We start from the raw sequence: 13,574 nt of genomic DNA on the forward strand, positions 1-13,574 counted from the left end.
AACAATATATTGGCAAATTAAGTGGACTATAACTGTTGTGTTTTTGCATCCTTGGAATCAAATGGATCTGGAACGGAAGTATTTCTTGTAGACAACTCGCTCTTGTTTATTTTCACATATCCAGCCAAATAGACTGAGATTTACGTTATTGTTCTACTTTATAGTCCACGAGCTGAATACATTGCGTACCTCACGTGACCTTTGCAAAATCCAATTTCATCCACTCCAATCAGTTTTCTTTGCTCTCGCAATAGTCGCGTGGTCGCTTGGCATCCGTTTATAAAAGGGGCTAGTTAATCGGATCAGTGCAAGGATCTGACGCAGGGCCGACCCCCTATTCCCCTGACTGTTGGCTGAACACCAGACCTTTACTCAAAATAATCCAGTAAACGTCATGAGAGAGCGGCACCGACCGCGCCCCGTCTGCGGGCACCGTCACTTCATTCAATAAGGTGCAAACGATCAATGAGAAACACGGCAGCCGCGGAGATCGACCAATCAGACGGTTGAAAGAAAAAGTGTCAGCTTTCGAATGTGAGAAGTGCGATGCTAAGTGTTTTAAGGTCTCGCCGTAGCCGCGCGGGTATTGATCGTGAGGAGAGATTATGGATGTTGAAAGCTGAAAGCGGGGGCCCGGTGCTTTAAGCTCCTAACGTGGGGGTTAAAGTCTGTAACCGGTGGTCATTCTTCTCTCTCTCTCGTCTCCAGTACCGTTAACGTCTGTAACCGGTGGTCATTCTTCTCTCTCTCTCCTCCAGTACCGTTAAAGTCTGTAACCGGTGGTCATTCTTCTCTCTCTCCCTCGTCTCCAGTACCGTTAACGTCTGTAACCGCTGGTCATTCTTCTCTCTCTCTCTCGTCTCCAGTACCGTTAACGTCTGTAACCGGTGGTCATTCTTCTCTCTCTCTCTCGTCTCCAGTACCGTTAACGTCTGTAACCGGTGGTCATTCTTCTCTCTCTCTCTCGTCTCCAGTACCGTTAACGTCTGTAACCGGTGGTCATTCTTCTCTCTCTCTCTTGTCTCCAGTACCGTTAACGTCTGTAACCGGTGGTCATTCTTCTCTCTCTCTCCTCCAGTACCGCCCCTGATCGCCATCCAGCCCCGGGACCAGATCGCCTCTCAGGGCCGGAGCATCACCTTCCAGTGTGGGACCACGGGGAACCCCCCTCCGGCCATCTTCTGGCAGAAAGAGGGCAGCCAGGTGAGCAAGCGGTCAGACAGTAGTTCAAGTTCAAGTTCAAGTTTCTTTATTATTAGTTGTCATACAGAAGTACAGAATACTTTTATACAAAATGCTTCTTTCTGTTACGCTCCAGAGACTGTGCTAGGTAAAAATAGATAAGTATAAAATAAGTATAGCAAGTATAAAATAGAAGTCAAGTACGTAGACAAAGGTGTTCAGTATATACATATATACAATGCTCAATGTAGAGTAGAAGTAACTGAGTTACCATACAATATACTATGTAAGTGCAAAGCAGAAGTGGGATGAGGTACAATTTAGGTACAATTTACAGTAAGGTGTAATGAGGTATGGGTTGTAGTGCAAATTTTTTACCAATAAATAAAAAGTGTGCTTAGGTGTTCTAAAATGGTTAAAGTGGGTGCTGCAGTGAGTTGTTTGTTTAAAGTGAGTGTGTGCATGTGGATGTGTGTGCTGTGAGTACATTTGATGGTTGTTGCATAGTGTTATTGTTCGTTGAGCATCCTGATGGCCTGGGGATAGAAGTTTCTTCTGAGTCTCTCTGTGCTTGCCATGAGACTCCGGTATCGCTTGCCAGTAGTAGTAGTAGTTGTAGTAGTAGTACTTGTAGTAGTAGTAGTAGTAGTAGTAGTAGTAGTAGTAGTAGTAGTAGTAGTAGTAGTAATTACGTAAAATCCTACACTTTTGCTATTCTGAACCCTGAAATTTGCCTTTTTTTTTGACAGCGGCCGCAAGCTTTTTCATCAGAAATGTGATTTGACCTCAGATGTTGAACTAAAATCGATATTCTTATGTTTGCTCTAAACGTTTCAGACAAAATTATTCAAAAGTTGAATTTGTTTTTCATAAACTTAAAGAAATAATTAATAAACATGTAGCTGTAACAGGTTTGAGTCTAGGGTAACATGTGAGCACACACACACAGCAACATGCACATTACAATTAATATGTATGTGGCATAAGCATGTTGAAAAAGCTTAACTATGTAACTATTATTGTATAACTTCAAAATCAGTGTTAAAATCACAACCCTATTACAATCTCACAACCCCGTTACATTCAAACATTACATTCAAACGTAACGGGGTTGAGTGTAACAGGGTTGTGATTTTTTGCACAAAATGGTTGCTACTCCACATGTGGTGAATACCAGGAGAGCACATGGCATGCATGATATTAAGAAAGCATCTAAAAATGTTTTATAACGAAGATCATATTCACAAGTAATAGTTTGCTATATTTTTTTCAAGTAACGGTGTTGAGTAATTATGCTTGACTACCATAATATTACATGATAAATGACTGAAAACATAGTACAATGAGGTAGCTACTTGCCTGTTTCTGGTGTTGTGTTCTCCAAAAGACTTCAAAGTTGTCACTTCCTGTTTCACATGCTTCTATGGATTGAACCATTATTTTTGTGGGGGGGGAGAATGCTCAGTGTAACGGGGTTGAGGGTTACTGAGGGACAGACTGAATAATGTTATTTTAATGAATAATTATTCATTTATTTTGAAATAAATCATTACCAGCATTAACAGCACAGATGGATGTGCATGTTCATGGAAAAAAGTATGGACTTTTAAAAAAAAATTCTTGGTCATATCTCAAATACATTTTCATGAAATGCCACGAGGGACATGTCAAAATACATGGTGTCAACTGAAATAACAACATAATGCATAATAAAAAAAATTACATTCATGCAATGTTTTTACACTTTATTAAAGAGGACATCTCAACTGAAATAAATAGCATTTCAAAGCACATTTTGGTAACTGATTAGATAAAAGACATCAGAGGGACTCAAATCGGACCGGATTGGTGGAATGACTCAGAGAAAGACAAGTCCTCTAAACAATAACGAAACTTAAGAAACATCCATTACAGTAATGGAGAAATCCAATCTACAAATGATTGGATGTTCATTTCACTCCGTGTCTTACAGCCTTGTGTTTTTGATCAGATTCATCATTTTCACACAGTGCCTCATTAAAATTCTCACAGCTCGAAAAGAAAGCAGGTTTATTTTTGTCCCGTAAGATTTAACGTTTGCTTTTTCTAACATTCCTCCTGATTGTCCCGTGCTGTTGAAGACACATTTGCCAAGAGAATGAGATGTGAGCGGGGGGTGTATTTGCATTTGCATTTGGCTCCGAGATGTGAAGAGAGATAAGTGTTGGCATTGCGGGCATGCGTTGGCGAGAAATTGTTTACTGCCTGCAGAGACAGATGAAGAGGGAAATGAATTGGCGGAGGACGGAACAAGAGAGAGAGATAGGAAGAGGAGAGAGAGGAAGAGGAGGGAGAGAGAGATAGAGAGGGAGAGAGAGAGGGAGAGAGAGAGAGAGAGGAGGGAGAGAGAGGAAGAGGAAGGAGAGAGAGGAAGAGGAGGAGTGGGAGAGAGAGAGAGGAAGAGGAGGAGAGAGAAAGAGGAGGAGGAGGGAGAAAGAGAGAGGAAGAGGAGGAGGGAGAGAGAGAGAGAGGAGGAGGAGGGAGAGAGAGAGAGAAAGAGAGAGAGAGGAAGAGGAGGGAGAGAGAGATAGAGAGGGAGAGAGAGAGGGAGAGAGAGAGAGAGAGAGAGAGAGAGAGAGAGAGAGAGAGAGAGAGAGAGAGAGAGAGAGGAGGGAGAGAGAGGAAGAGGAAGGAGAGAGAGGAAGAGGAGGAGTGGGAGAGAGAGAGAGGAAGAGGAGGAGAGAGAAAGAGGAGGAGGAGGGAGAAAGAGAGAGGAAGAGGAGGAGGGAGAGAGAGAAAGAGGAGGAGGAGGGAGAGAGAGAGAGAAAGAGAGAGAGAGGAAGAGGAGGAGTGGGAGAAAGAGAGAGGAAGAGGAGGAGGGAGAGAGAGAGAGAGGAAGAGGAGGAGGGAGAGAGAGAGAGAGAGGAAGAGGAGGAGTGGGAGAGAGAGAGAAAGAGAGGAAGAGGAGGAAGAGAGAGGAAGAGGAGGAGGGAGAGAGAGAGAGAGAAAGAGAGGAAGAGGAGGGAGAGAGTTAAAGGAGCGGTACCTGTCACAGCTCCAGTGCTAAAGCCCTGTCTTCTCTGATGCTGTGCCTGTCCTGCTGCTCTATTAGATAAACCCAGGGTGCAGTTTGTCGTTTTTATCACCGGTGGGGATATGATTTATCCCCCCCTTCTGCGAGTCTATAATAGACCATCATTCATTCTTACATTGAATTAAATACATGGATTTCTTTTCAAAATCGTCAGCGGCCGACACACCAGCGTCCCTCCCTGCTGCTCGCTATAGTGCCTCCTTTCTCCAAGGAGCTACTGTGGCTCAGGAGGTAGAGCAGTCGTCTGGTAGTCAGAAGGTTCCCGGTTCAATTCCCACTCCTCCCAGGCAGCGTGTCGAAGTGTCCTTGAGCAAGACGCTTAAAACCCCTAATTGCTCCCGATGTGCAGGTCGGCACCTTGCATGGTCGCCTCTGCCATCGGTGTGTGAATGTGTGAGTGAATGGGTGAATGTGAGGAACAAAAATTGTAAAAAGTGTTTTGGATAAAAGCTGCTATATAAATGCACCATTTACCCATCTTCAATTCGTTGCTGTGTTTTTCTGGCCGGCACTTTCAGTTCCACCGGCCTCTGCAGCCGAAGATGCGCTCCAGTCTGGAGCGTGAACGGACCGGATCATTCGATACAGCGTGAAGAAGGGAGATTGAAGTCAAAGTGAACTTCGCTCAGAAGAGTTTTATATCCTCTTCATCAAAAGACTCTTAAGCAGCGTGGTCTATAGCAATAAACATTCCTCAAAGGTCCTGTGTAATGCACTCTGCTCTCTCCATGGCGCTGAAAAAACACTCAGATTTGTGTTTTGGGAGCAGTAAGCGCCCATTAAAAACTATAAAAACATCATTTCTATCAGCCTACGATTTCTGTTCTGTTCTGCAGTGTTTCTGCTGCTCAGCTATTTGTCCTATTTGACCTACTTAGTCTACCGTGCTTTTAAAGGTTGGCACCTTTCATGGTTGTCTCCGCCGTCGGTGTCTCAGTGATTGGGTGAATGTGAGGAACAAAAATTGTAAAGTGCTTTAGATAAAAGCGCTATAGGGGCGGCTAAGTGGCGCAGTGGGCAAGGCGCTCGCCACTAACGCAGGAGATGCTGGGTTCGAGCCCAGCTCTCGGCGTTTCTTCCGGCTTGGCTGGTCGTTCATACTAATACAATTGGCAGTATTAGGGGGTGGGAAAGCCGGTGGGTGGGGATCGGACGTTGTGGACAGCGACTCCTACAGGTCGGTTGGTGCGCCTGTACAGCAGAATCAGGAAGTATCGGGGGCAGCGTGAGCCTCCCACGCGTTACTCCTCGCCGCTGAGAGATCGCGCTGTACAGGTGAAAAGATGCGACGGCTGCCTCCTCGTGTACCGGAGGGGACACGTGATGCAAGGCTTCGTCCACATTGCAGCCGACCAGTGGGAGGCATGGCCTAACAGTGTTCGAGACAGGGGAGGGTAGAATTGGACAATACGAAATTGGGATGGGAGAAAAAATAGAAAACGGGGAGAAAAAGTAGATAAAAAATAAAGATAAAAGCGTTATATAAATGCACCATTTACCATTTAGTTAATTCATCTGAATGCTTATATTTCGATCAAATGCTTTACACATTATGTAATTATCCGTACATGTTGTATTCCGTATTCTTTTTCTGTCCCGCAAAAACTGGCACGTTGTCCTGCATTTGGTCACGCTGCAAGATGAAATGGGAGCAGCAAACCATTGTGTTATATTTCAGGAAGCATCCGTTTGAAAGTAAAACATAGCCTGTTGAGAATATGTTCATTCAATCTCTGCTTCAGGGCAAATCCCTCCCTTTAGACAAATTAAAACAAACAACTAACAAACTAAACAGAAAATGACTTTGCGGCATCGTATGAGATGTGCGAGTTTGATATGGATATAACTGTATATACCCCCCCCCCCCCCCCCCCCCACTCAGAGACACTCAAATATGAGAGAGCCGTCACAATTCCCATATATATATTTAACAGTCTGTGTGACTGCACTTGGTGGGCATGGGTAAACATGCTCTATAAAAGAAACTCTAATGTAGTTTGTTTTACAACTTTCTTATTATGTGAAAACATAAATAAGACATATTTAGGAAAAGTCATGGACTGGGAACATTACAGCTTTTATTTACACAGCTTTTATTTAAATATACATTGCAAATATGCAAATAGTCCTGGTGTGTTAACACTATGATCGCCGGGGACGAGTTAAGACGTCATTCCTAGCCATGCTCATTCTGCCGAAGACGCCGTAACTCGTCTTTGATATCAATAATTCAAAAATCTGTGATCGAAATCATATTTCTCCTCCGGAGCCATGAGATGTACTGGTGAGCTCCACTCAACTGTCTAACGGTTCGAGAGCGCCATCTGGTGGCCAAGAGGGAGGGGCGCGCCAAACAGGAAGTGCTCATCCATATGTGCTCCGGGCACTCGTGATCGGTAGCCGGACTCCATCTCAACACATCTCAACCATCTCCTGTGGCTACAGTGTCCAGGCTGCGTGAATACTTTCGACAACAAATGTTTGTTTCCGCGTTCGAGTTCGAGGCGATCTGATTGGCCAGGTCATGTGACATGTGCGCCAATCGTGGGACAGCAAGTTCTGCGCCGATTTCCGGGTCTAACAGCCTGCAAACTACCTGGCGTTCTATCGCCATGCTCTAAGACAAACTCTAACCTTAACCAACTTTGAAAGAGCGCCTAAGCTTAACCAGTGTATAAACTTGCGGTCCCACGATTGGGCGTACATGTCACATGACCAGAAATGACCTGGCCAATCAGAGACGCGGAAACAAACATTTGTTGTCTAAAGTATTCAGGCGTCCAGGCTCTGTACATGGCAGAGAGTACTACTACTACTACTACTACTAGGGATGTCCCGATCCGATCACGTGATCGGGATCGGGGCCGTTCACGTGATTTTCCGAAGATCGGGATTGGCAAAAAATAAATAAAAAAATCTGCAATTTTTTTTTTTTACTTTTCTTTTTTATCCCACTAACATGACCATGTTCACGTCTTAAACTCATACTGAGGCCTTAGTTTTGGTTTTAAATTGCATATCATCATTCATTTATTTATTGTCACACAGAGCAGAAGAATTTTGCCAAAACAAACCAATAGTATCCAGCTGCAGAACGGCAGACCAGCCAAACTCTGACCCAAATACATTTTTATTTTAATTTTTTTTAAATTCCAATTTCTCACATTACAGTCACCCTGAATGTTGACGTTATCCAGGTGAAAAGTTAACTTCATTCAAGCGAGGCATTGCAATCCTTGACATAAATCATTTCATGTATAATTAAATCAAAGGAAATGCGTTTGGGTCTGAGAGTGTGGCTGGTCTGCCGTTCTGCAGCTGGATACTATTGGTTTGTTTTGGCAAAATTCTTCTGCTCTGTGTGACAATAAATAAATGAATGATGATATGCAATTTAAAACCAAAACTAAGGCCTCAGTATGAGTTTAAGACGTGAACATGGTCATGTTTGTTGAATAAAAAATAAAATAAAAAAAAATCGGATCGGGAAAGATCGGTATCGGTAGATACTCAAAATCACATGATCGGGATCGGATCGGGAGCAAACAAACGTGATCGGGACATCCCTAACTACTACTACTACTACTACTACTACTACTACTACTACTACTACAACTAATGTTACTACTAACTACTAACTACTACTACTACTACTACTACTACTACTACTACTACTACTACTACTACTACTACTACTACTACTACTACTAATGTTACTACTACTACAACTAATGTTACCACTATAATGTCTCTGTGGGGGTTCAACATGTTGGGTACATCATGCCAGGTGTTAGTCTGGGGGTCGTAGGCCTGGACACTACGCAGGGGGTTCACACCATCAAAGCCGCCCACAGAGGAGAAGACAAGTCAAACATGAGTCCAGAGTGTGATTTGAACCTTTCACTGAAGAACCATATACTGTATGTCTGTTTTGACATCTTTTTGACAGCTCATGTATTTGCAGTTGTGAAGATCTAAATCACTTCGAGTGTGAATGTGTCACAAGAAGCTACTCAACCTCGACAGTTAATACAGTTTGAAAACATTAATGTCCCTCTGAATGGACATATATGGTGTACGTGGGGAGAGTGGAGAGAGAGAAACCTATGATTTTAATATTCATTCCTGCATTTGTTCATTGGCGCTTACTTCTAGTGATTTTTTTTTGAACACATTTTTTTATTTCCCCCCTTTTTTTTTTACATAAAACCAGACACACAATACATAAACAATGGAAATCCACAATAAATCACAGGACTATGACTGACACAATAATGAAATTAATGACAGTCCAGTACTTAAATCAAAATAAATGTAAATTAAAAGATTTACCCATAATAAATGCAATACAATACCTATGCTCTTGCTCGCTCTCTCCCGCCCCCCCCCCCCCCCCCTCAGGACCCCTTTTTGGACAATCCATCCATTATTCCGTTTAACACTCTCCACCACCTCTAACCAGATTGCTATGCTGGCTTCACTAACACCTAAAATTCATACTTCTAGTGATTTAAATGACAAGCTATTCCTGTTTTTGCCGAGAACCCCTGGGGGACACACCAGGTAGGTATGCTGTAGAGCCGCTGCGTAGGAGAACTCTGTGGGAACAGGAGAGAAAGCACAGGCAGGGGTTTGTGGATGACTGGTTTTGAAGGAAGAAACCTTGAGATGAACAACCATTTATGTCCATTTTGCAGTTGTCCTTTTTATTTTTTATTCTTTTTTCCAGGCAAGCAAGTAAGAACAAATTATTATATACAAAAGCAGCCTGACCAAAGAGCAAAGGCCTTTTCAGGGAGGGGGGGGGGGGGGGGGGGTGGGAGGCTGCAACAAAAACAAGGTTATGTACATGCATACAAGTAAATAAAATACAAAATGACAGTAGCAATAGTATACAAGGAAAATTACAATAAATAAGGGAGAGCGAAGGAAAGAGAGAGGGAAGAAGAGAAAGGGAGAGTGAGAACCAGAGGGAGAGAGAGAAGAAAGGGGAGAAGGAGGGAGGTAGGTGAGGGGGCTTAGGGGGAGGAGAGAAGAGTATAGGTTTGGACAAAACAATAGCAACCCCTCACCTATCCGCCCTCGAACCGAACTGTCACATCAGACCAAAACAAAAAAGTAGCAAGAGGGGCTATTTTGATTAGAGGTCGCTTCTTGACAGCATTACAGATGCTACCTTTAACCATTCAATTAAAGTATATAGGATGTATGATTGTCAACAAATCAGTTGAGATTTACACAATATGTCTTTTGCAAAACAGGTAGTTCTTGTGAAGCAACTGCAAGTCATGTTATATGAAGTTGATAATCCGAGTGTGATATATTATTGACATTGATGTGCAAACTGAGCTGCATGAAATACACAAGTGCAAGTTAGTTGTTACATTTAGAGACTGTTGATATGTCCCCCACTTTTTTCTTCTGTCAAATGTAAAAACACAGATCTTATTTAATGCTCAACTCTGCTCCTGTCAAATGTCAGACCAATTTAAACCCTGCTACCTTGTGAAACTCCTATAGTAAAGACCAGAGGCAACAATATTTCCGAAACCAGGCGTGTCTTAGAACCATCACATCACTCCTCGGGTCTATCGCTGTGGGTGGACATATTAGTCAAGACTAGTTGGTCAATCACTATATTATAGCCCGTTTCACTCCTGATAAATAGACCAGATATCAAACCCACAGTGGATGGTGAAGAAGACATATAGTCTAAACTTGATTTGAAAACCGGACCTTTGAAAAACAGTGTGATCAGATGATGACGGAAGAAAGAAAAACTATTGTGAAAGGTTAAATACTGAGGCAAAACATGCAGGCAATGGGAAATAATTCAGAAGCAAATAGCAAACTACAATCCGTATGAATACCTTTATTATGTATCACGCCTGTGAATACTAACGTGATAACAGCTTGTGTGAGTGTGTATTAGAATTGATGACTGTAGGAAAACAACATGATGGCGTCTCATTTATATGGAAATGAACTCACATGAAGCATCTGTTACTGTCAATGTCTGTAGCATCTATGGTCATTTACAGGAATATACAGGTTTCAGAAAAGTGGTACAACAAAACCTAAAGCTGCGGAATGGAATGCTAATGATAACAGGAAGTGTGTGTGTAGGGAACAGGTGTTACGAACGGGTAAGTGACTTCCAAGTTGTCGAGAAGAAGAACAAGACGGAGAAAGTTTACTCTTCCAAAACAGCTGTACTGTTTATTAACAGGGAAAAGCGTATAATATAATTACAGGGAGAAAGACAATGTGTCTGTGCTTGTCCAGCTGTAGGTTTGTCCGTAGGTTTAGGTGAAGCTCTAGCAAAGGACAAAGGATAGAGCAAACGTTAAATAGGAACATACTGAACATTCCACGCTGTCAATAAGTGACAGCAGTCTGTCAACCAATGACAGCACCCAGGTGTGACAGACAATTAGTGATGACAGCAATCAGTGGTGACATACAAGGTGAACCCATAACAACAGAGTGACCCAGGTAGACAGTAGGATACTATCCTAAGGAGGATAGTCTCCCGAACGTTACAGTAGGAAGTGTGTGTATAGGGAACAGGAAGTGTGTGTATAGGGAACCGGAAGTGTGTGTGTAGGGAACAGGAAGTGTGTGTATAGGGAACAGGAAGTGTGTGTATAGGGAACAGGAAGTGTGTATATAGGGAACAGGAAGTATGTGTATAGGGAACAGGAAGTATGTTGTATAGGGAACAGGAAGTGTGTATAGGGAACAGGAAGTGTGTGTATAGGGAACAGGAAGTGTGTATATAGGGAACAGGAAGTATGTGTATAGGGAACAGGAAGTATGTTGTATAGGGAACAGGAAGTGTGTATATAGGGAACAGGAAGTATGTGTATAGGGAACCGGAAGTGTGTTGTATAGGGAACAGGAAGTGTGTGTATAGGGAACAGGAAGTGTGTGTATAGGGAACAGGAAGTGTGTATAGGGAACAGGAAGTGTGTATAGGGAACAGGAAGTATGTGTATAGGGAACAGGAATTGTGTTGTATAGGGAACAGGAAGTGTGTATATAGGGAACAGGAAGTATGTGTATAGGGAACAGGAAGTGTGCGTATAGGGAACAGGAAGTATGTGTATAGGGAACAGGAAGTGTGCGTACAAGGAGGTAGGATGACTGGTATTGTTCCTACATCGGAGAGAAGATGGCCTGAATTCTCTTCACTGTAACGTACCGTAAAGGCGGCAGCATTATTTGGATTTAAGAGGAACCATCCTCGGGTAAAAGTCAAAGTCAGTCAAAGTCCTCTACTGATTCGATTTTTTATACCCTTGAATCCACTTTTTCTTGCCCGGTCATTACAATACCAGGTGTGGGAGCTGTTTCCTTAAGGCAATGCCACAATGAAACATCCGCTTCCTACATTGTACCAAATTATAAATATCTTCTTGATAAAAAAAAGAAGTGCAAAATAAGGATCCTGTGACTTCCACACGGCTCTTTAGAAGCTCCAGAAGCCTCCAAGTCAGGGAGGAACCAGGAAGCTGACGAGGTCTGGGGGATAGTTGAGGCGCTGCACCCCTGTTTGTGTTTTTTAGCAGTATTTTGGGGGGGGGGGGGGGATTATCTGCAGCCTTATAACCTTGGCCCCTCTACTCTAAGCCTCTTAGAGGGATGAAATGGGCCGCTGAGTGGATTGATGTGTGTCCCTTTCCCCCCTTGTTCTTGGCCATCTCACTGGAACAGACTGAGACAACTATAAATCCCAAAACACCAAAGCACGCCCCATCATGTTCCTTTTTTCTGTGTTTTTTTTTTTTTTTATTATTGTTTCTTTTACCTTTTCTCCCAATCCCCAATTTTGTAATTCTGCCAATTCCCTCTTGTTCGTTACGCTGCCCTGCTGTGGGTCAGGGGAGGGTGTAGACCACCACACTCCGATGCATGTGGTCAGGGGAGGGTGTGTAGACCACCACACACCACATACAAGCGGAGGCTTCATTTTACCTGACAGCTAGGATTTTCACTCGGAGCGCTCGGTAACGCGTGCAGAGGTTCACCCTATCTCCTCCAGATCCCCTCCCTGCTGAACAAGCGCCCCCGACCGACTAGTAAGAGTCACTGTTGCAATGACCAGGATTTATACCCCACTGCCAATTGTGAACACTGGCAATTGTGTTTGTAGGGATGACTGACCAAGCCAGAGGTTACCGCTGCCGGGATTTGAACCCTGTGTGTGTGTGTGTGTGTCTCTCACGCTCTGTCTCTCTTTCTCTCTTTCTCTCTCTCTCTCTCTCTCTCTCTCTCTCTCTCTCTCTCTCTCTCTCTCTCTCTCTCTGTGTGTGTGTGAGTAGATGTTGCTGTTCCCCGGCCAGCCACCCTCCCAGTCAGGCCGTTACTCTGTGTCCATGAGCGGAGAGCTGACCATCACTGACGTCCATCCAGAGGACTCCGGCTACTACATCTGCCAGGCCATCAGCGTGGCGGGAAGTGTGCTGACCAAGGCCCTGCTGGAGGTGGAAGGCGGTGAGTTTAAACTTTATTTTATTTATTTTAAAATGTTTGGACTTTATGGTGTTTTTGTTTTGTTCTTGATTTATTGTGATGTTTCTTCTTGACTTGTTTAAAGAAGACGTGTCCGGGGCGGCAGAGTGGCGCAGTGGGCAAGGCGCTCGCCACTAACGCAGGAGTGGTATCGAGCCCAGCTCTCGGCGTTGCTACCGGCTTGGCCGGCCGTCATACTAACACAATTGGCAGTGTTAGAGGGTGGGAAAGCCGGTGGGTGGGGATTGGACGTTGTGGACAGCGACTCCTACAGGTCGGTTGGGTGACGCCTGTACAGCAGAAACAGGAAGTATCGGGGGCAGCGTGAGCCTCCCACGCGTTACTCCTCGCCACTGAGAGTTCGAGCTGTCTAGTGAAAACATGCGACAGGCTGCCTCCTCGTGTACCGGAGGGTACACGTGATGCAAGGCTTCTATCCTCACTACAGCCGACCAGTGGGAGGCATAGTCTAGCAACGTTCAAGACAGGGGAGGGAATAATTGGATCATACGAAATTGGGATGGGAGACAAATAGAAAAACAAGGAGAAAAAGTGGATAAAAAAAAGACGTGTCCGGCCCATGGGGACATTAACGCGTGTTGTCGGGGCCTTACAGATCAGTTTGATTGGATTTGAGTTACGGGATAGAAGGCAGTGACAACAGAGTAGTGTGTTTGAACCTCACGCACGCCAACTGCCCGCTGCTGTGCTAATGAGGAAATGGTCTCCATTTGATTGAAAAAAACAAAACAAAAATGTAATACAATACCAAAAGGTGGTTCTTTGTTGGGACCCCCCCCCCCCC

General features: G+C 43.9%; 1 protein-coding gene across 1 annotated transcript in view; it reads left to right on the forward strand.

Moving 5' to 3' along the window:
- Window positions 1–13,574, forward strand: part of LOC311225643 (roundabout homolog 2) — a gene marked incomplete at both ends in the record, with an annotated part of 117,249 nt that overhangs the window by 70,829 nt on the left and 32,846 nt on the right. Inside the window, 2 exon segments of the mRNA XM_084311026.1 lie at window positions 1,079–1,203; window positions 12,580–12,751. Coding sequence (XP_084167152.1) covers window positions 1,079–1,203; window positions 12,580–12,751 — 297 coding nt within the window.

The sequence above is a fragment of the Notolepis coatsorum genome, assembly GCF_963971535.1.
Source record: "Notolepis coatsorum genome assembly, chromosome: 1".
Lineage (NCBI taxonomy): Eukaryota > Metazoa > Chordata > Actinopteri > Aulopiformes > Paralepididae > Notolepis > Notolepis coatsorum.